Below are 24,004 nucleotides of genomic sequence, written 5' to 3'. Positions count from 1 at the left end.
AGGAAGCCTCCATTGCATTTTCAGAGGCCTATGCTCACAGCTCTCCTGGTGCACTTCTAAAAGGGATTCACTGATGCTATCTAAGGTTTGCTTTATCCCTGATATAAACCTGCATGGTGCCAGTACAGGGAGATACCAGATGGTGTCTGGGGAAAGGAYCCACCTGCACATGGGGCTTTATGAAAGCTCAGCAGCAGGCAAAGGCTGCTTGAWCACCACTTGATCTGGTGCCTCTTGAGCCATCACAACAAGCACAGTGACTACTGCCTCAGCTGGTCCAGGGCAGCTCTCTCACAGTGTTTTGCAGTGAAAAAAAAGACAGGATGTATTTCCATCCTTATTCCTTTGACAGCACTGCTAGACACAGAACACCAAGTTTGATATTGTCTGTGGCAAAGGCTGAAAAAAAAAAAAAAAGAGCCTTGTCCACATCATCAGTATTTGCTGCAGCCGGGGACTGGGACACCCGGTCACCTTTGAGCATTGTCCATACATSTGAGTAGGTGGTGTATGTCAGACATAGAGCCCCCAACCCAGCATCTCCTCATGAGGGCAGTTTGGAGAGACAGGGGAATGCAAACACTCCTGCMTCAGCCCTACACACGGACAGCCCTGTGACATTCCAGGAGCTGCAGATGAAGCCTCTAAGGTAATACTATGGGAGAACAACCAGAAAAGAAGCTGACTCACCAATGAGAAAGTCCAGCCCAGACTGAGAATATCAAAGGAAAAACAACGAAAAGGAGAATAAAATAACTCACAACTAATGCCAGTAAAAATGAACCAGTGGCCTACCTCTGTTGAACACAGGCAGAATGGCAAGCTTCCTCTATCTAAAGAGAATAAAATCAACCTCATGTAACTTTTATTAAATTAAGAAAAATGCACACACTGGTGTGAAGCAGGCACCAGCAAGAGAGCTTTAGCTCAAACAGCAAAATGTTAGCAAAGATATCAGCAGCTAACAAATGGCTGTTAGAGCTGGAGCTGTGCTCCAGTAGTAGGTAGCAGTGCTGGGCCCCCACTGCCACCCTGCCTTTTGCCATCTGCCCAGGGGCAACCACAACAGCCCAGGGGCAACCACTGCTTGCCTGGGAMAGCAACTGAGAGAACCCACCCTGATACCACCATGCATAAAGCAGGTACTCACTGGGGGCAACAGGAGACAAGACACAGAGCTTGAGCTTTTCCACATAACAAAAGGCTACCTTTTAATAAAGAAATATTTACATCAGTGCTATGCAGCTATTGTTAGGAACATGATGGAAATGCTAAATAAATCAACTACTTAACAGTAAACTCTTGCTAATCAGTCTTGATGAACAGAAGCATAGTTTTAATTTGGATTTAGTTGCAGTATTAGTCATTTACAGAACATACATCTAGTATTAATGATGGTGTTTCCTTTTCCCTTAAAGTACATTCAGTTTTTTCTCAAAATACTAACATATGCTTACAAACATCAATCCAGGATCCTTCATGCACAGCAGCTCCCATTGTGTGAGAAATCCTGAGCTGCTTTGCAACATGGTACTGATCACAATCACTGCCAGCAGTCACAGACCTTTATCCAAATACGGAATCTGAACGCACCGAAACAAATGAGTTACTTATGGGAAAAGAACCCCCCATTTTGCAACCACCACATCTAAATAGGCAGACAGACTMTTTCTGCAAACCAATATGGATAAGTAGCTGCAATTTTCCTAAGCTGCCTTTAAAACATGGGCTTTATTTTCAGTTCAGCCAGAAATGACCTTGTGTGACTTGGTTCTACCCTCTCCTCCTCAGTCTGCAAATKATGACTGTAATCGGCAGAAAGACCCCGCTCGTATTACCGTGTGCTGCAGCCAATGTGCTATTGCTTGGAAAGGCGGCTGCCGGAGCCCAGGGCTGCACTCAGAGTACTCGGTGAGCTACATTCATTACATAGCAAGAACAACTGAGAAAAAATAAACACTTCTCAGGTCTATGACTAACTGAAGCTGTAAATTTCAAACACTTATTACGGAGTCATAGCTTAGCAAAACAACACGGGCCGTGTTACATATCAGAGGGTAACCTTTAAAGAAGGACTTAGRCTCTGGGGAAAGTTTTAAAACAGAACAGGATGAAGTTTATGTGCCTTTTTTCATGTGGTTCTTATAATTAACCAAACTGTCACAGAAAATCATCCTAGAGGTCTGGACTCAATCCAGCCYTCTCTAACACACATCCCATCATCCTCTCCACTACTGAAGGATTCATACTGCATTCGTTAAATCATTAGGACTAGTGAACAATTTTTCAATATAGTTTTTCTCCAGCCCCTCTGTTTACAAATTTCCTCTAGGCAGATTGTGGGGATTTATCCCTCTTTTCATTTAAAACAGCCAAATATAGCCTTYCCCAAGGGACCAGAGCACCAGGTGCTTCCCAGACTGTTCTTAACACATTTACCCAGTGTACACAGCTTACTGCTTGGTCTCTGTGCCTGGCCATTCAGGGCACATGCCATGRTTTCTGATCATAACTACATAACCTTACTTGACTTAAACACATTACCTTGGCTTCAAAGTTCAATAGMAAACCAAAATCTATTTCTTAGCTAAATGCAAGTTGACCATGGGCTCAAAAATCACTTTCCATCAACTATACAAACTTTTCCAGGTGCAAGAACTTGCAAAACAGCAAAAAGGGAAAGCTGCACAAAGAGACCAGATGGTAACTTAGCTTCTCATTCAACAAATTGTTTACAAACAGGTTTCAGCTTTACAACCACTTCTCTGCACAATCATACAGTGCAGTCACAGAGGCTCTGGAGTTAGATTTTGTCCAAGATATTTGAATGTTCAGACCTGGATCTTGGCTTATTCCATCATAAAGAGCCACATAAAGAAAACTTACATGCTGTAGGGAGGATGAGGACAATCCTTAGTCTGAGAAAGTTTAGCTCTGTGTATTGGGGATGGGCCATTGTTCACTGAAGGTCACAGTTCATCACGACCAAAATGCTCTCAGACATCTCTATTACAAGAGCAGCTGGGATGAAAACATACATCAAGAGAAATATGTTGTACACATTTTGCTCTCCATATTCTCTCTCTCTCTCCCCATAGGTTTTCTCAGATTCAATCAGTGAGAAAATCTGGCTGGTTGAGAAAATATGTAAACACAYATGCTAAGCCATGCAAATATCTGGAAAATGTCTATTCTGTGTAAGAAAGAGTTAACTATGGAAAGACTGAGCCAGTGACTGCAATATTTGCRGCAAGAGAACAACCTAATTTTATCRTTCTTTGACATATTGATATATGCAGTCTTAAAAGAGATCTAATGTAGCACCAAGATATTTGTAACTTTTTATCTATCAATGGTATACCTTGATCTGTATGAATATAAATAAAAGACTTGTGCTGGTTACAAAAGAGTCACTGCTTATCATGCTGACTTGGGTGCAGAAGACAGCTGTTTCTAGGTCAGGTTACAGAGTGCAATAGTGGAACTAAAAGACTGGAAGGGTTCACCTTGTTTGTGAGTCAGGTTATTGCTTTGTATACACTGTCAGGGCTATWTATTTTGATTATACAGAGTGGTTTGAAGGAACAGCTCAGATTCATGCTCTCATTCTTAGTTTTTTGGKTTTTTTATACACTTTGGCTGTTGTAGATGCTCGGTCTGTTCTCCAGGTATTCACATGGAAGTGACTGAGACATGCCAAATTTACCAGCAGCTTCTCATTAGTGCTCTTCCTTGATTATGACATCTGGTGAGGTTGATGACAATAACAGAAGAAAAATGTGAAGTTCAGTCATTTGGAAATTACTTAAGTGGAGGCCATTTTGCACAGTATGATGTTGAAATGTTAGGAATGATTGAGGCCAGATTTATAGCTCAAGCAGTTTTACATCTGTATTTCATTTGTGAGTAACCAATACAAAAAAACACCTTTAAAACATTTTAATCATTTCCCAACTGACCATGAGCTCCAAATATTCTGTCAGCAATATAACCTAGACCACAGAATTGTTCTTGTTGAAAGGAATTTCCAGAGTGTCGTTATATGGCTAGTCCAACAAACCTGTCCTAGTCAAGGCTGTCAGAATCTTTCTTTTGTCTCTGCAGAATGAATTTCAACTGCAGTAGGAGAGATTCAGTAGGAGAGATTCCTGTAATACTCATGGATATGACAAGGAGACCATTCACAAACTTTTAGCTATGTGGAGAGGACAGCTCATATTTACCCTTCTTCAGTAATGGCCATCCTGCAGATTGTCTTGCTAAAGMAGCTTCTCTCTCAGCACAGCATGACATGAAGAAACATGAAGAAATAGGATMAGTTATGTGAATGTGGTAACTAGGCTGTCACCAAATTAACTACTTTTCACAGTTATGCAAAACCCCTTTCATTCACAATGATTTTTTTGAGCACTAGGTACTTGATGAACATGTCTGATCAGTTGCGGCACACAGTGAGCACAAGCTGAGCTTCAACTGTATTTAACACTACCCAGATATTCTCCTTACATAGCACAGATCCAAAACCGCAGGCAAAGTTATTCTATGTAACACTCTTGATTTACACTGCCACACACCATCAACAATTGGCCCACAGAGCTCAGGTTAACAAAACAAATTAAACCATCTCGTTTAGCCAGTCAGTTACCAAACACAGGCASGCATTGCTTTGCAATGGAAGTTAAGCTCCCAATTCAGTGTCTAATCACTTTCTTGAGTGCTCACCTACAAGACAGAGATGCACTTAAATATCCTCCATGTCCCTAGAAGGGCAAAAATAATAGTTCTTTCCTGACAAGGCAGCTCTTCTGCTTGCACACCATGTAAGGTAAGGTGATAAGACAAAATTCCCATCCAAGATAGAGYAGATAAATAAGCAGAGTAAGAACATTTCTAAAGCAGCTGTGGAATCATTGCCAGCAACAAAGGGAGGTTTTCAAGATTTYTGCAGGCATTTGAAGTCCATGGTTGGGTCATAAACCAAGATGCTCTGATTAACTTCAAAATTCCTGTTTTCCTGTGTTATGACCTTTGAGCTAGCAATCATCTTTTTTATCTGTCTGCCAGATCCTCCTTCAGGCTGGTGGGAAAATATGATGAGGTTTGATGGAAAGTTGACATGAGCTTCTGATGAGCTGCTCTACTCCCAGACTATCCTCCCCACYAGCAAGGCCCAATGCTGCATTTGCAACAGGCAATTGAAAAAGAGGAGAGATTCCAACTATTTGCCCTTCTCACTGCCTTTTTTTCTCTCCTTAGGCAGGGAGGCAGGACACATTGACTGAAGTGATAGAAATTCAACTGACCAGGGAAGGGGGGTTCTTTGAACAGATGCCTGTTCCTTTTCAAGGAAATGTGTTGGTCTCTGATATACGACATGCATGTAATAATGTTGAAATTCTTCCTGTATTTACTTGTAAACCAGAGTTCCCCGTTTCTCGGAAAGATTTATGGTCTTGTTTTGGTGCTATGGCCATAAGGAATCCCTTTCCCTGTGTATTTGTTCTTGAGACCCCTTGAGTACTGTCCTGCTTACCAGCTACCTCCTCCACTCTATCTAGGTACACATCTCTGTCTGTTGCTTGAGCAATTCAYTGTTTGTCTGCACCCTTCCTTGCTGACGTTGCCACAATCTACCCAGGGATCCTGGGGCACCAGAAGGGAATAATGAGCTACACAGCACGCCCAAAGTATGATTGAAAGATGTAACACTGTATGCTGTGACAGATGCAAAAGGGAATTTTACCTCACACATTACGAAGAACATGAAATGTGGACCCATGTCTTGGCAGTGATGAGACCTGAATTTATGCAAATAAAAGAAGTGGAAAATAATGATCAATAGCAAATAATACAAAATGGCTCCCTCTTCATTGCATCAGGGCTAAAGGGATCTGCCCTCACCTGAAGCATGTTAAAAAAAACCCAAAATCAGTCTGTAAAAACAAGCTCCTTGTACCTCAAAGATCTCGTGAGCTAATAATGTTTGCAAGGCACTTGGAAGGTAAGTGGCACTCATAACAACACCAATGGCTGTGTGAATCACAAGCTGCAGTTGCACATGTTGAATGCCACAGGGCTGAAATATGAACAGAAGAGCTGACCAGAAGCCTCATCTGGTGTGACCAGATTGAGGCCATTCAATGAGTTTAATGCCTTGCTGTTTCTCTCATGGATCTTTCTGGGGCCAGCACCAAGTCTGCAGAGAAGTTCTTATATCCATACCTATGACAGACTGCCTGACTAGCAAAACCTGGTACACAGAGCTGAGTATCTTCTCTCAGACAGYTGAGGGCACCACTATAGCCAAACTGCAGCCCCAAAGATCCTACTGGACTGATTCACATTTCATTTCTTTGATCTCCCAATGATATTTTAATTATTCAGGACTGTTTGAGCTGGAGATCTCTTCCTGATTAGTCCATGATCCAGTAAACCACACTGACCTACTCTAAGKTAAACTTTAAGGCAGACCCCTGGAGTTAATCTCTGGTCTCATATGCTCAAAATCAGAATAAAAGTGCTTCGCTAAATCAAATACGGTTACAGAGAAAGCAACTGCCTGCAGTTAAGTCCCCAGAAAGACACTAATTGTTGGCAAACAGCAACTATTAGCTAACATGAAAAATTATAATGTCAAGATACACAATGTAATTATCTGTACACAAAACTGCAATTTGAACCCTGTATAGCTATGAATAAAAGGCATTGTTTGTTAAACACTTGGATGAATGTGAACAAGTTCAAACATAAATCAGAGATATAAGCCAGGACACTTCAACACTGGTGATAAGTCTTCGAGAGCCTGGACTGGACAACACCTTTCAAATAAAATATATTTCCATAATAGATGTTGTTTATTTTCCTCTTCTTCCCTGTTGGCAAAGATACCTACTGACCAACTTATTTTTCACTGCTTGCAAATTTTCTGGCTGCCCTTTCTGATTGATTGGAAACATTGGTAGAAAAATATTTATTTGTTTAGAAGTACACTCCTGGGAAGAATGATAAAAGCTATTCTTCAAAAACCTGAAGAATAGGCCAAATTTGAGAAGAAATTACTTTGGCATTGTCAAATCTTGTGATTTTTATTCTACTTCTGCAACATGCAAGACCTTTTATTCAGAGTAAATGCTAAGAAAAGGAAGGGGGAATCCTGGATTTTGGTTTTAGCCCCACTGTTTACTGAAATAAAACAAGATAAAGTACTCAAGCAGTTCCTACCCCACTAGGCAGCTACAGCACAGGGGCAGCCTCACAGCAAGGACACTCCTGAGAAGATGAGAAGAGTTTGCAGCAGTGCAAACTGGGACCATGGTGCTGCTGTGGACATGGTTGTGGGCATTGAACACCAGTCTGAGTGCTGGTCACAATGAGAGAGAACCAAATTTTGTTCCATGTTTCCAGCCATTGTAAAATTAGAAAATGTGTCCCAGACAAATTTGCTCCAGCTTCAGAAGCGAAATAAAGATAAGGCAATGACTACAGTTTTTTTCCCCCCCCAGTAATTATTTTTTAAGAGAAAACTAAGCTCCAGATGGCTGATTCATTTTAGCAAAGGTGCAAGGTTAACAATGTTCCTTKCTTTTTGCAAATGCTCATATTAGTCAGGAGCAAAGCAGATTTATTCCTCATCTTCCTTATTAATTTTTACTTACAATACATACCAGCTTTGCAACTAAGTAAGKTTTTTTTCTTTTCACTGAATAAAAGTTGAGTTGTATAAACCTGACAGTGAAACATTTGGAATGTTTCTGACAAAAGAAAAATGCCTGGCTACRCACACAAAAAAAGTGATAAAGATTTTTTTTAATGTCATGTTTTCCTGCTCCTTTGGTCATGATCTGACCATGATCAACATGATCTGAGTGTCCTTGGAGGAAAACAGTCTGACACGATGTCAGTTAAGARGAAAGGGATTTCTGTGTGACTGTCGCCCTAAACATTGGTCAGCCTTCGGTGTCCTGTCCAATGCAGTGAACAAGGCAGTGGGGATCATTCCTTCCTGTTTTGTTGTGGAGTGGTTGAACTGGAAGAGCAGTCACTATTCTGTTACAATTCTAACTTTTTTTCCCACCAGAGGTTCTGAGTTTTAAGTCCTTCCCTTCCAGTAGATGATTTCTGCCTGAAGTTTATCCTGTGTGGTCTCCTGCCAAATTCTTTTGTAGCGGAAGTTTGTGGCCCATCAGACAAGGCATTCAAATCACTCGCATTCGGAAAAAGCCATCCTTGCTTTCCCTGGGAATGCACACAAATACCTTGTCTTAGAATGTTCACATTTTTTGTTTGCTTGCCCTCACACAGAACTCCCAGGAAAAATAGTGTGTAAGTTTGCAGTGTGTGCAGTTGYTTGCTGCAAGGTTTTCTTAGCTACTAAAAACTCTGAACTCTTTTCTCTTCTCTATAGACACAAGAAAATCCAAGATAAATTAATCCTCTTGACAAGAAAGCTCTACCTGGACCTTTCAAACTGCATSAAGTGGGAGTTCAGTATCAACCTGCTGTGGAAGCAGAGTAGCAGGCTCCCCAAGCAYGTTGGACAAATACAAGCAGAAATAATCTTGTCTGGGAAGAAGGGAGGAACCAACCCCTGCTTACCTCACTTGAGCCGTGTTCACAGCCAACTCTTCATGACAGGAGGGTAAATGTGGAGTTCCCCATGCAGTAATCCTGCCCTCATCCCTAGCCATGGTGTGTTTCACACTGCAAGCCCAGACAAGAGGAGCAGCAGTGACTGGCTGATACCTGATTAGCAAATCAGGAGCTCAGCCTTCCTGCTGAGCTGAGAAGCCAGCTGTTAATAGCCAGGCTTTGGTGATTCCCAGATGGCATGACAGGAGCTGAAGGAAGACAATTAACAGGTAATTGCAAATACTTTATCAGGGAGACTATTTCCATCAATGGACAAAACAGTTTACCGTCAGGCTCCTCAAGTTCACTGGATAGAAATAACATCCATAATCCTGGGCTCGCCATGTTTTAGGTGATTTACTCTTGGTCACTTTGTCCCTATGCTCACCCAGATAGTTTGATTTCTTGCAGCCCAGCTGAAGAGGACAAATGCCTGGASCAGTCAATGTGCTGAGAGCATCGGCTGTGTCTCCCAACTCCCCGGTATCCTCCTCAAATGCTTCATCACACAGCATTTAGATACCCAGCCCCAGCTGAGCTAAAATTATCAGGAAGAGCCAAACCACCCTTACAACAGCAGAGAAAAGAGTCCAGTGTAGTCAGCATTAAAATACAGGTCACAGACCACTGCTCCACAAAACATGAGCACACAGGAAAGGTAAAACTCTTTAATAGCTCTTCACAATTTTCTTCTTCCCCCTTGATGGCTCAGCATGGGCTCTAAGCCCTGCTGTCTGCACTAAGCTATTACTTTCACTTCCCTTAATGTATCCTGCTCACCGCCCCTCAGTCTCAGTGCCCCACAAACATGATATTTAACAAGCTCCTGGGAAGGTAAAGCAGCATTACCCCCAGTTTACAGGCAAAACAGCAAGGCACAGTAGCTATGCTGAGAAATCAAGCACCAAGTTCTACCTGGTTTTAGGTACCCACCCAAAGTGGGGTCAGCATAGCTCCTTCACACTCCCCCCAGAATAACCCCAACGACTCACATCTACCTGTCTGTCAGTGCCATGMCATCTTGAGTGAAGGCTGATGTTTGAGGACATGATTTGCACAATGTTTACACTGTGTTCCTCGGTTTTAACCAGCATCCACCATTTAGCCACGCTGAACTTGTGTGCACAGCAACTTCTCAACTCTGCTTATCCCCTCTAGATAGCCCCAAACCACCAKGCAACCCTCCTCTCGTACATTCAACACACAAGATTATGACAGTGATTAACCTGCCTCATATGCAACCAATTACTCAACTTTACAGGCAAGTCCTCAAGACTCCACATTTCACTTTGTCTCCATAAGGTTATCCATCATGATAAAAATGCCTGTCTTCAGCACTGGCAAATTCCTCTTGGGACAGGTAACTATCCTAGAGGGACAGACTTTGCTCTGCTCTCATAGGCTTGTTTAAAGCAAAGAGGAGGAATCAGAGAAAGAAAGGCTGAGGAGGTATAATTGTATGAATCAGACCAAAGGGAAGTTAATGGAGATTGATAGGGAGAAATAGTTCCTAGACCAAGAAGGAATCCAGGAAAAAGTGACAGATTTCCTATTACTTGAGACCATTAAAGGTAGCTTGGATAGAGTTTAGGAAGGAATAATAGCCCTAAGTTTTTGCGTACATCATATGCCAAATAACTACTGCAGAAGTGGCTTGCTGCTACAGCATTTATTTTTTGTATCGTTTTGCAGATATTTCAGCTTCACAGAGGAGCTATGTTTTACCCACTTGTTAGGTGGAAAGCAGTATCCTGCTCACAACTGATCTTCAAATTCAGACAGGTCTCTCCCACTCCCTGCTGGCAGGTCTGCAAACATTGCTACAAAACTGTTCTGCATCCTTCTTCCTGGGCAGAGCATTACGGTACAATGTTAAAATCTCCATRTAAACATCACTGTATTCCTCAGCACAAAGTTCACTGAGCCTTTTGGTGTAAATTGCATTTTATTTTAACCAGGAAAGCATTGGAATGACAGGAAACAAAAGTAAATATGCTAAACCAAGCAGCACATTTATGTCCTCATGCTCYTGATATTCTAATTGCTCAAATCAGAAATTTAGCCAAATATATTGCRGCCTCCTTTTGTCCTTTAGGATGCCTTTGCAAGGAAGACCATGACCACGCAGTGAAACAGATTGTCCCAAAAGGTTGTGAAGTCTCCCTCACTGGAGATATTCAAGAACTACCTGGACACAATCCTGKGCCAAGTGCTCTAGGACAATCCTGCTTGAGCAGGAAGGTTTGAGCAGATAACCCACYGTGGTCCCTTCCAGCCTGACCATTCTGTAATTGAGAGGTCAGTGGAGCTGGTACTTTTTGTATTACAGGACTGAAATAGAAGCAGGACAAATATTCCAGTCCTGAAGCCAGTGTCAAGGTGTATTGGCACAACCAGTGCACCCTGCTCTGCAGACCTGTGCATATGTCACAGCAGACTTGAAGCAACACCCGATTTCCTCAGATGTATCTTCCTCTCACGGTGAGATCTCAAAGAAGTTTTTTCCAATGGCCTTTTACTTGTGCTGCATGGGAATGTTTTGGATCGTCAGTTAAGAGGAGCAGGAGTCACCCCCCCTTGAAACCAGCCACAGCCTCACCACCCCCTTACACCCAGCACCTTGTTCTACAGCAGCTTTAGCTGTGCTGTCCTGGAGGAGTCACCACCACCAGCAGAGATGAGAGACAGTGGTTCCTTGGAGACTGCTCTGAATCACTTAAAAACAGATTGTTCCAACATGTTGTGCTGGTTTTATGTATGAGACAGACGAGTGTCCACTGAGACATAAGGTGTAATTATAATGCAATTTCAATTAAGAGTCAAACTGTGGTCCAATGAGGTAAAAAGGTCAGCGCTCTATCTAGCAATACAGCTGGATGGTGGTTTTCCACTTGGCTACAAAATTAAGGGAAATCCTAACTGGGCCAAAAATAGCCCTGTCTTCAGCCATGATTTGCTGCCAAGCATCAATCCCACAGCAAATTCTGAAAGAATATTTGCTRGGATTTACAGTTTAAGCAATGCAGCATGCACTCCTTTGTTTTAGCAAGTTTAGGATGCAACTTCCTCTCTTTCCAGAAAGTTGTTTTTCCCCCTCTCCTTCCCAAGCTTTGATTGCAAAAGAACTAGCTGAAGAGATCCCCCTTTATAGCAAGTGTCTCAGTTGTTAAGTTTTACATTAGAGCAAAAAAAGAAAACCAGCACGTTGTCCTGCTGTAACTTAACCAAGGATTTAAGGAGCAAACACAGAAAACAGACTTGCCAATTAATCATCAACAGTGGGAAATTATCTCAGAGCACCTCCTAGGGGATGAAGTCCGAGAAAACATCTGGCAGGGAATTGGATGAAGCACTAACTAGGACAACAAATAAGTTAGCAGAGCATTCACAAGGCACTATAAAGACAGCCTAATTTGTTCAAGCTCTAAAATTCCCTCAAAAATTCAGTACACTCAAAGGTGTTGGGCAGTGCTTAATATCAAAAGTCAAAARCTGGACCAAAGTGACATGAAAGAGTATACTAAGCAAGGAGCTGAAAAGGAAACCCTACCATTTTTTAAAAAAAATTGGTATATTATTACCTAAGTAACAAGATCTGACCTGACAGAAAATTATGGGTAAAATCAAACTAATCTACTCCTTGTGGAATAGGCAACATTTTTACTCTGTTTGATAACACTGGTGAAAAAAATTGAATAGCTCAGATATGCCTCTCATCCAGTGCTAATTTGCTTCCAAGRAAACTTTGGCAAAGTGGGCAAAGCCTCCATAGCAGAGGATTCTCATTTATCTAAGTTTCTTATGATAAGGTTTCTTATTTACCTAGGTTTTCCAGAAAATTGTCAAAAAATATTGTAACCTGAGCAGAAATTAACTGATTTARTCTTGCTCACACTCATGAGAATTAGGATCAACTTTGGCAGGACAGATTTCCACCAAAAAATAAAAAGGAAATCAGTGGGATAACTTCCTCATGGTATTGAACACACTAATATTGTGTCTCCCAAATATGCTCATGTGCAGTTGATAACAAATGTAGCAGCAGATCCATCATTTTGTTGATAAACATTTTAAAAGACATTAAATCCATGGMCAATCCCATTATAGTAGAGAAAGGTTTCTTAAAAACTGCTCATGAACTCACCTTTGTGGGAAATACCTTTTATTAGCACTGGAAATACACCAATGTTATGTTTGGTGAGGCAAAGGCACGGCCTAATTACTGGAATATCTGGAATATCATACTGGAATATGCCAACATGGAAATGCAACCTTGTGAGTGTCAGCACCAAGACAGAAATCTGTAGCAGCAATGCAAAAACAATACTCTACCCAGGTTTCAGTTGCCTGAGCCAGAAATATGAACAGAATAAAGAATTAAAAAAWTTAGGAGTGTGTATGACTGCCCACAGCTGCACAAAACATGCAGGAGAAAGCTGCCTTGCTTCAAGGCTGTTGGACAAAAAAGCTTCCCACTTGAGATCTGCTTCAGTGCTCCCTAAGCCAAAAGGAAGACAAGCTGGTCCTCAGAGGCTCYGAGCAGAAATGATTGAGATAGAACTTTTACACACATTAACAACTTGAAGAAATTAAAGGAAGAGCCCTTGGCTGGCAGTTCTCAGCCTTCTGCACCTGACAATGTGAGCCGCCAATTGGTTTGGMTATCTTGCCATTTCCAGTTTGATGYGACATGGGAAAGAAGACTTCTTGTCCTGACTGCTATCTGAACCCAGCATTTAAATCCCAAAGGAAGAGGCTTCATTACAGATGCTAGTTCCCAACACGGGACATATACCAAACAACACCCCAAGGTCTGGCTAATAAACCTTTTATCTCTTAGGCTCTCTGCCCTTTTGCTGGAATCACACCATGGAAACACCACTCTTGCTCCTGCACCTGGCTTTCCATTCTTCGCTGTGATTCCAGTGACTTTGGCTCAGTCTGAATTCCCCATCTCCTCCAGGCCAGCCCCTGAATTCAGCGTTCCTGCAGCCTCAGAGCCAGATGTAGAGCTCAGCCTCAGGGCCACTCTGCTTTCTTTYTCACTCAGATTAAAGAGCTGCATCAGCAACTGACATCTATTTCRTTATACCTTTTTTATAAATCATTTTACTTGCACACATGTGATCAACTGAAAAGTGCTCACAACTGCTGGAAAAAGCACACAGTGTGTCCAGCTTGCCCTGTGGATGCAACAAGGAGCCAGGACTCAATTTCTCCCTAGGAATACCTCCAGATCACACTGGACACWAGAATCAGTCCAGGAAGCCAAGCTRSTATACACAAACCATAAACTATCTGTCAACACCTGGAGCTGATCCTGCCCAACTCTCTAAATAACCCAGACCCACAATGTCATTCTGCTGAATCTCAGAGATCTGCCGACATTTCTTGGATGCCCATCTCCAGCTATCAATATATTGCGACCCATATTCTCTGTACACACATGTTTTAAAGGCAGAAGCTGGGAATGAAAGTGTTACCCACTTCTAAAGCCCTCCCTGCCCAGGAGGGGTCAAAACAAGCAGCAGCCCACTGACACTCCTATTATACACATGAAAAAAAAAAAAAAAATCATTGATCAGGAGAAGAGTTGTTGCTCCCAACAACTTCCTAATGTGCCTGATGCAGATATGGCAGCAGAACACCCCAAGCAGGCTGGTACCTACGGGACAACAGCAACCTGAGAATACARAGCAGGAAATAAATTAACACCCAAAGCAAGGAATACAAGGAATACATAYACATTTTAAATCAAAGGGTTCTACAATGCCTGCCTGGAACACTTAGGAAAACCAGACAAGAGCAGCAACCATGGAAATACYTTCCTGCTTCCAGGAAGTGAGATTAGTTAAGTCGTGGGCACATTGGTTACACAGGCTCAGCTCAGAATCTGTTTACACAGAACTAGGAGTGCATGTCCTGGATTTGCATTGTACCTTTCATTTGTACAGCCTTCCCTAGACTTCAGAGATCTTCAATACTAAACACAACAAAAATAAATTAGATAAAAGATAACAGAGCAGAAGCCCTAAGAACAGAAAAAATTAAGACAGCAATACCAGTAYTTCCAGTCTGGTTACAAACTGCAGCAAACTTTCCAAATTCTTTTGAAATATTTGAGTGCTGCAGGGATAGCATGATGGATTTAGATTCAAGACACTGAAGAACTGTCCAAGAAAACTAAGCCTTTGATTTGCACTCAAGTAAATCTTCTCCTGGATTAATCTGCCAAGCTCTGAGATAACATGTAGGGTTTTTTTTTTTCTTTACACAGCCGAACATAAACAAATCCCCCACATGCAGTGAGTGGTGGGGCAGCAAAAAGAAAAGCAGTTTGTACTTTCTAAGGAACGGAAAAACAGTTTGTCATTCACTCCAAAGTTTGGCTTTCAKAAGTGCTGCCAGGGCACTGAGTGTTTGATATAATCAGTCTGCTACCAAGAGCTTCATTTAAACACAGGGAGCTGCCTGCATCGCTGGGTGATTCCCAAAACAACAGCGGTCTGGGGAACATCACCTCACCCGCTCCTGCTCTCCCTCTGCTAAACATGACAGAGCAATTGAGCTCCACCCTGGAAGAGCTGGTGGGTACTCACACAACTGCATAAACTGGCATTACTGGTCCCCAGGGGATACAAGGCTATGAAGGCAGGCTGGCAATTTTTCAGTAGTAAATGAAATCAGCCTTTACAACTGGTCATCACTTACTTTTTTCCCCTCTTCTGCCATCAGCAGCAGTTTGACATTCCACTGCTTGTTGCAGGAACAAGACGGTGTTGTAAGATGGACCAAGGCACAATGAGTTCTTGTCTAACCTGCACAGACATTAGAGAAAAAACACATCTCAACTTCTGATCCCAAATTCTATGGTCAGTAAGCCAAACCTCCACAGTAACACACTCTGCCAGTCCTGACTGTACTCTGCCCTTCTTTGCCCTTACAGCTCAGCCTATGCCCAGGATGCAGGGGCTGACTGCCCACAGCCCCTCTGCCCCGCAGGCTCTGCCCACAGCCCCTCTGCCCTGCCGGCTCTGCCCAAGGTGGAGGCAGCTCCCTGGGGCTGGGCTCAAACCCAGCCCTGCACAGAGCCCACTGCCTGCAAGGCTGTGTGGGAGCACATGGCTGCTGAGCTCTGCTGGGGGAAAACATCTCAGCTCCTCAATTGTGTGCTCCAAAACCCCTGCTGTGTCTGTTAGTTTGTTTTCCTCAGCAGTAATTTTTTAGGAACAGCTGAGCACTCAGATTGCCCTTTCGCTGGGACTGAAAGCCAAGCAAACCCAGCTAGCACACACAGCTGCTCCTTCATACGAGAGTGTTTTGCATCTAGATCAGTCCTCGAAAGCATGGTGAGAAAAAAGACTTGGATATCAGTCAATTAACGCAATAAAAGACACTTGAAGTTGTTCTTTGCATRCTAAATGCCATCCTTGCAGCCAGTCTCCTGGGTTTCTACCACAGGCATTTTCTTCATGCAAGGGAGATTTACCTGTTCTCTTCTTGGCACACCTCAGGCAGCACACTGCTTTCTAAAGACTGCCTTCTGGTYGGGATGGATGAATTGAGCCCGAGTCAGCAGTGTGGGAGCTTCATGCACATATCAGCACTGCTGAAGGAGGGAGCATGGACAGACATACAGGCTGCTGTCCAGGGCGGTTTCCCACACCTGAAGGGCTCCCTTTTTACAGCTCTTTCCAGCAATAGCTGTAGAAACAGCCAGGAGTTCCAGACATCAGCACATTATGTGGAAAGCTAAAGTGAAGTAACTTATGCCAATTATTTTACAGTGCCCTTGGCCCCCACCTACTGCTCTGTGCACAGACTGTGGGGAGAGATGGAAAAAGCAGACACCATGTTCAACTCAACAACTCCCATTAGAACCAACTGACTCCTTAATAGGGAGATCCTGAATTCAGGGAGTTCAGGCAAGTATGGCATTAGATTATGCTATATTTACATCTGTCCCAGTGGGCCACATTTCCTGTACTGCAAACCCCACAAGAAGGGGTAATTAGATTTTTCCTCCATTGATGTCTGGCTCTGTTACAGAGGCTTTGGCTTTTTGTTCCTGCAGGAGCTTCCCTGGTGAAACTATTTTCTTGAGCTCTACTTTCTCYTTCTTCTGGCCTTTGCCTGAGCAAGGGTTACAGAGGGGCCCCAGCCTGATCCTCAGGAGGTCTCCAAGGCTGAGGCTGGCCAGGATCCCTGCAGGGACCAGCCTTAYTCTGTGTCAGGCAGCATCTTGCTGACAGACACCCTCAAAGGAAGGGATCTACAGTGGCTCATTGCACTCCCTATGGAGATGAACAACCAGAGAGATGTTCCCAATGCATCCTTGTGAGGCAGTGAGCACGTGCATCCCTGAGGTGCCAGCCTGGACACAGAGTCCCCTGCAAGGCTGACTCCTCATTCACACACCACAGCCCAAAGTTGTGACACCTAGATAGCAGTTCTGAGCAGAACACAATCTCTGCAAAAATACTTCAATTTTGTTGAATTTACTTTCCTACATAACACAGCTGACAAATGAACACAAAGCAAGTACTTTTAACAAATATAATATTTATACCTCTTAAAGACATTCCTGAAACACAGTGACAGAGGCAAAAAAGGACCCCATTTCCCAAGCCATTCATCTGCTCTCACTCTCCACCCCAACAGCTGTAGAACTTCAGTTCTGCCTAATACCTCTCCAGATTTATTGGATGCCCAGCTAAAAAGCACTGATTGTTCCCTGTTGCTGTATTTTGCCATGGGTGAGGAATGTGGGAGGGATCCATAATATTTTTATGACTATTAAATGACCTTCTGTTAACTTAATGGGAAAAGTCGCAGGGCCCTCCCTGAGAAGAGGGCAAGAATCCCTTGAGATGAATGCTCAGTGYAGAGGAATAGAGGTCAAGCCAACAGTGGAGCCTGAACACTGTTAGGAGTTTTAATTATGAATTATGAATCTAGGTACTATGGGTTTGCTATTTTGGGAGCTACTAAATTAAGAGGCAAGTAAGAAACAGGAGGATCTTCTCAAAAGATAGGGCACTTCCACCTCCCACCCATTAAGGGATGTGAAATTTCTAAGTTCTGTATCTAAAACAGCAGTGATTTGTGGTGCCTGATTTATCAAGGCCATAGAGCACCAAGGCGAAATCCTGCCTTCACTTCTGTCTCTCCTCATGCCAAGGGGAAAACTAATCCTCCACAAACTCTTTCACCAGCACAGATAATATCTCTCAAAATAGGGTATAATCTGCCCTCAGTTCRCTTTTCACACTGCAGAGTAAAATAGGGTGGCTTCTCACTCAAGCTAAATGATGCAACATTCACTCATAAGAAAATGCTGCTGGATTCAACCTGAGAGTTTTGCAAGCAGACATAAATCTAAAGCATTAATAACTTCTGCTAAAAGTGGTAATATCAGAGTAAGAGAACTTAGAGCTCATTTGCCCAGCTGCTTTCTCTTTGCCAACAAAGCACAAAACAGGGTGCCAGGGCATCAACAGGTTTCTTTCTAGGGCCGGTGCGGGGGGAAGTACTCTTCCATTCTCCTCATAATTAAAGTACAGCAGAGTGCATGAGGGCAATTTATCTCCTCATGGGGAGGAGAAGATTGCTGGCACTCAGCTGGCTGCTGGGTGGCCCTCARGCCCCCCTTGCTTGTGTGGGGAGCAGCCCCAGCCATGGCAGGGGARCACCTGCTGCCCTTCCTGCTCCCAGGAACCACAACCCAAACTGGCCTCAATCAGCAGCTCCACAAATCTACCAGCGACAAGAGTGATGAGCGATAATTTAGCACCATTTACAGCACCAGCTTGGGTGAGAAGCACCAACTCTGCCCAGGAGCCTAACCACCAGGGGAGCCCTTGTTGATGCTGGATGACTGGGCAAACACTGGAGCTTGAAGGAGAGTTATGTACTTCAGACTCGGGAAAGTTTCATTTACTCTGCCTCTAGCTGYTAAAGGAATAAACGAAATGCAACATTTCTACCAAATACATTTAAGCTAAAAAAGAACAGTTCAGCTGGAACTTAAGCTATTTGTGATCACAGACTCCCTTCGGCAGACCTTTCAGGTGAGAGGTCACTAGAGCTGCAGCAGGCTGTGTGCCACTGGAGATGCTGGCAGAAACAGATCCATCCTAATCCCTCCGTGTGTGTAGGGTGTAGAGGAAGATGAATGCATAATCAGCTCCCAACTGTCATTGAATGGCTTTTTATGGGAAGGGGTTATTCAGTGAGGGAATAGCAGCAAATCTCCTGGGTGCTCACTTGAGAGACCTGAGGTAAAGCACTGCATCGAGAAATCTCAGGCCTAACTCTGGTCAGACTTATGTGGTAACTAAAATTTTTCAAATCAGTATAAATGTTGACAGACATACAGATGTCTTATCGTCTATAAGACTGGGTTGGTTTTGCAATTTCAAGTTGAATTGTGGTGAAAATGTTGGAAGAAGGGCCTGAATCGAACCTGGATTCATATCCAAAGGTCACCTCAACTTCTGGTCCTTTTGCTCACAGCAGGGGACTCCAGCATTCATGGCCACATAGCCAAAAAAGCCCTGGAGTAACCTCCAGCATCCTCAGTTTTCACTCATATCCCCCCCTTAACTTCCATATATTTTATTCCATCTTCATTTTTAGCTTTCTAATTCCATGGTGGCCTCTCAAATGTACTAAATATAAATGTGTGGACCCAGCTATGTAAATAAAGTGGTCCATGTGGTGAGCACACATGAGGGCAGGGGGCCTTTCATCGATGGGAGGGCTGATTGCCAAGCAAGTCCCAAGCTCTGCACTCCTGCACAGGGAAAGGGAGCCTAAGATTTAGAAGCAGTATAAGAAGCCTATGGCAGAAAATGATAGTTACTGGCATGCCAAAATCTGCCTCCATCACCAGGAGATGGAGACAWGSAGGAGAGAGGGTCRGGGGACAGRGARATGTAGGGAGGAATTTTATGGSTAAGTGGCCTGCARCCAGAAGGGGTTACAAATCTTACCRTTGTGTTGCTGGTATATGTGCACATCAGTGTTCATTGGGGTGCACAAATTATTGGGACAGTTGGGGATCATTTGTTTGAGTGACTCTTTTGCTCCCTCTTGAAACAGAAGCATCTCAGATTTAAAAAATAAGTGTTGGAGCAGTTCAGGCTGCCAGACAGCTGTGCCTCCATTTCCTGTGCAAAATGTCCCATGGTGACAGGGGATCTACCCTCTGTCAGGTGAGGGGGTGTGTCAGGGTCTGCATGCGGGGTGGTGGGACTGGGTGTGGAGACTGCAATCTCTCCCCGGTGCCACCTTCTGATAGTTAGAAGGTGACTTGGCTGCCTGTCGTCACTCAGTCTCTTCAGACTCAAGAGGTTTTGGTCAAGCTGCCCATGCTGATAGTCCTCTGTGTCACCCCATGAAAGCAAACAGAAGGAAGGTGGCCCAGGGCATACAGCTTCCTAAGAGGGTGAATTTTCAGGGTGGGACAGTGGTGAGAGCACACCCAGGCTCTGTCTCACTRTCACACTAACACAGCATTGAGCCTGCTCTTAACCTTCAGCAGGCACAAATGAGCCCACAATGGATTTAGGGACTGGATCCCAGTGCAAAGAGAGTACAACACACCAGTGGGATGCAGGATTGCAGGGGATGCCCAAGCCAGGCAAATATGATAAGTGGTAGAAACTTATTCCCATTACCACAGACTCACCTGACATGATGGACAAATTAAAATTTACATCCCAGCTTTCCAGGTAAGGCCAGGATGTTCTCCTCTCTCAAAATCACACTAGCCAGGCAGGATCACAAGGSTTCCAGAGGTAAGCACCCATTTTTTCTGTGCCTAGGCTGGGAGACAGCGCTGCCATCTGGGGTCTCTCCATGGACTCATCTGACCTCATCCAACTTCCATCTCCAGGTCTGTCTCCTTTGCTGCTACTTCACCTTGCTCTCAGCCTCTTCCTATTCCCAGCCCCAAGTACAGGTGACATGACCAAATTTCTGGTTTGAAAGCTATATCCTTGAAATTCTTTTAGACAACATAGTAAAAGAGGTGATGGATCCTGCTTTGCTTGTTTGCTTTGCAGCCTTTTGGAGGCAATGCCAAGTAAAATGAAGCCCCAGAATAAATCCTRCTAACAGGAACACTTTTATAAATAACCTCAGCTACACAGCTTCCAAGTCCTTGAGCATTTCTACATCTCTGCAGCCAAAAACATATGTTTTGTATTGCTTCTCATAAATCTCCCTGGTTATTTATCTGCATAAACCCTTCTAGAAATTGCTCACTGGGACTGGAAATGCAGCAAACAGGCTCTTTGATATGTCTCAACCACCATATGCATCAATCACTGCTGTGAACACCTTGTTTGCTCCCATGCAGGGAGAAGTTACCAGTCSCCTTTGCCAGAAAAGAGGGCAGAGTCAAACGTTTTTGATGGATGGATGAATGTCTGTGGGCTAAAGCTTATGCACAGAGCTTGTTTATAMTGAGTTACTAGCACTCCCTCCTCCYACTARYTGATAAAATGCTGTTCCACCAGCCTTCCTTATGAAAAATACTCCAGACCAAAAGCCTGCACATGAATATTTGATCTCTCTGTGAGCTCCTTTTGCACTACTGGATTTCCTCCCATGGTGGCAATTTCTCTCTCTACAGGAATAAGTAAAACATCAGCCTTATTTTGTGGTGTTAGGGTGGTATTTTAGTCTTGTTACAGACCTGTTCCACACAGGGGTGGATCACACTCTTCATCATCACAGCACAACTTATAGTTCAAGGAATGAATCATGGATGTAGGTTAGAGTTTAGCTAAGTAACTTCCTYGATTGAGAGCTAGCACTGGATTTCACAAGGGAGATGAAGGCTTACAGACTGGCAGACAAGATTCATCATCCTTGAGTAAGCCGTGCTGCTGACATGCAGCATGACACTATCTGGAATAAGGCATCACCCTGCYTCAGTTTCCCCATTCAAAATGGAAGTGAATCAGTGCAATAGAAAAGCTGAGAACATTTACTTTATGTGGACACAGCACTCCTGTTGGCCTCGTGGTTGGGTCTCAGTGATGAGAGTCAGTCTGCACACAGAGAACGCTGTAACATGTCACACTGCTCCAGGGGAAGCAACCCCTTGTGGACACATCTCACGTGTACATGTGGCTCCTGCACTGCTGCTGCAAGTTGCYGTCTCCCAGGGTGACAGCTGATAATAGAATTCTTTTGTGGAGTGGAAGTTGAAGCGATGGTGAGGTTGGAAGAAGGGAGATGGAACCTTAGAGCAGCTTGGCCAGCAGTTCAAACACCCACAGTGACAGCCCAAGCTCATATGCACTGGCAGCTACTGAGGAAGGAACTGGCTAGCTTTGAGAGCAAGCTACAATCCTCATTCAGGGCTCCCAGCAGCAGCTGAAGGGCAGATTCAGACAAATGTGTGATTGATTTAATCTCTTCTTCAGTTCTGTACAAATAGGCTGAGGCTGCTCTGGAGTATTTMATGGGTAATTTTTCTGCCTCTGCACTGCGGCTTTGATGCCCCCTGGATTCTGCTTTTTTGTGATCTGTGGTGTGAGGCTGGACTTCTTTCACTGTAGCCTGCTGGCTAGAAACAACACATTCTCATGCATCCTGCTGGCTGGAATCCCCTGCCCCTTTCYAGTTTGGGAGAGCACCCCTATCCCTGTCAGGCCTCTGCTGCTTTCGTGGTGTTCTGCAGCTCCCAGCTCCACTCCTGTCTCAGTCCTCCTAACCACTCACACTGCTGTCAGCCAAGAAACTTCACAGGCAGCTGAGAAGTGCTGAGATCGAAGGTACTTCTTGCCTTTGGGCTTAGACTTGGARTTGGTGCCTTGAACTTAATCTCAGCTCTTCTGACGTCCTCTCTTCCTATTTCCACTGTGACATTCCTCGTTTATCTCTACTTTAGTCCCCCAAAGATCATGCATTTAAATCACACAAATAGAAATAATACTACTTATAATAGCAAATAAAGATTTCACTTAGGGTCTTTCTTTCTTCTGGATTTTGAGTCTCTTTCTGCAGTTTTTTCTCTGCTATTTTGTGAGCTAGAAATGTGTTTTCATGGAGAGTCTTGCATAATCATGTGGTTCTGGGAGCTGGACACCAAGTTCTGGGAGCCCTGCTGTGGAACTGGAGATCAAATGCATAATAAATAAATGTAATTTTGATAGTTCTTGTTATTACAGCTTAGTTTAAGCAAAACACATGGGTTTTCAACACATACATACRTACACTTGCTTATGTGTGCATACATCCTGATCACACATCTCTCTGCCAAATACCATGTAAAATGTCACAAGCTCAGCACACATTGCTCAGCACACAGAGCTCAGCCCACCCCCCTGGAGAGCAGAGCGGCACTGCGATGGGGATTGATTCCAGCTGTACTGAGCAGAGCTGAGACCGTGTGGATGGCCAGCCAGGAGCCCCTCACACGCTGCCACAGGGAACCAGTGTTAGTCCACTTTTTGGAAAGCTTCTAAGGTTGGTGTCAATCAGGTAACCAAATAAGAGAAGGAAGTTCTTGCTGAYATGCTGGGAGGGCACTTTCCTGACCGAGGGGTGTTAGGCTGGGGCTGGGGGAAGGAGGCTTGCGGATTTCACAGGGAAACAGGAATCACCAGCAAGTCGGTGATACAGGTGCTGTAGGGGTCTGTGAGATCCCCAAAAGTGCATCAGAGTGTTCCTGCATCCATTTTCTGCTTAAGATTGCCTTTGCCACAGAGGCACCAACCTCAGTCCCCTTCCTCTGGCACCACCCCCGCAACACTGGGTGTTTGCATGAGAGCTCAGCCCCAGCCATGGCCAGGCATAAGGCACAGCCTGTGCAAATGCCAGGCCTGGGCCCAGGATAAACACAGTCTCTCCAATTGTGCCAGCAGTGAGAGGGTCTCCATGAGGGGCTGTGAGTACCAAGGCTCTTCACCAGCCTCTCCAACTCACCCTCTCTGCTGGTTCAGCCTGCAGCACTGGACTGTGCACCAAAGCCCTCTGGGGCTGGCTGGTCGAATGTGGGACAATTGGGGCAGTGTACTGCTGAGCCTTGGCATTTTGGTGGGGTGGGAAACTCCCAGAGGAGCAGATGAGCGATCGGCAGCGTGCTGATTCCTTTGATTGCAGAGCATAAAGCAAAACAGGACACTTACTAATTTGTGTTTGCTGCAGCTCTGGGCTCTCCCGGTCCCCTTCACATCCATGTGGTGTCTATCATGCTTTTCTTGTTCAAACAGTAAAACTTAATGGTGTCCTTTCATCCCCACCTCATAGGGGGCTGGCTGCAGCCTGCCTTTCACAGGGAGCAGCCGGGCTCTCCGTGCAGTGGTGGGGTCCTGCTGTCCCCTGCCGGGCATCCCTAGCACGGCCCTAGGTTTGGAGA

The 24,004-nt window shown here is 44.1% G+C and overlaps 1 protein-coding gene across 2 annotated transcripts in view; it reads right to left on the bottom strand.

The window, feature by feature from the left end:
• The window catches only part of CXCL12 (C-X-C motif chemokine ligand 12), a 137,639-nt gene that overhangs the window by 95,718 nt on the left and 17,917 nt on the right, over window positions 1-24,004 (bottom strand). The window contains exon 2 of one of the 2 annotated variants that reach the window (XM_057370979.1): window positions 15,340-15,446. The exons of the other annotated variant lie outside the window; for it this stretch is intronic. Within the exon in view, the coding sequence (XP_057226962.1) occupies window positions 15,340-15,446 (107 nt within the window). The remainder of the gene's footprint in view (window positions 1-15,339; window positions 15,447-24,004) is intronic. 2 annotated transcript variants of the gene reach the window in all.

Source organism: Malurus melanocephalus, unplaced genomic scaffold (genome assembly GCF_030028575.1).
Source record: "Malurus melanocephalus ecotype Western Australia unplaced genomic scaffold, MMel_1.1 scaffold_137, whole genome shotgun sequence".
Lineage (NCBI taxonomy): Eukaryota > Metazoa > Chordata > Aves > Passeriformes > Maluridae > Malurus > Malurus melanocephalus.
The sequence above is the reverse complement of the archived record's forward strand: the minus strand, read 5'-3'. Positions and strand labels throughout refer to the sequence as shown.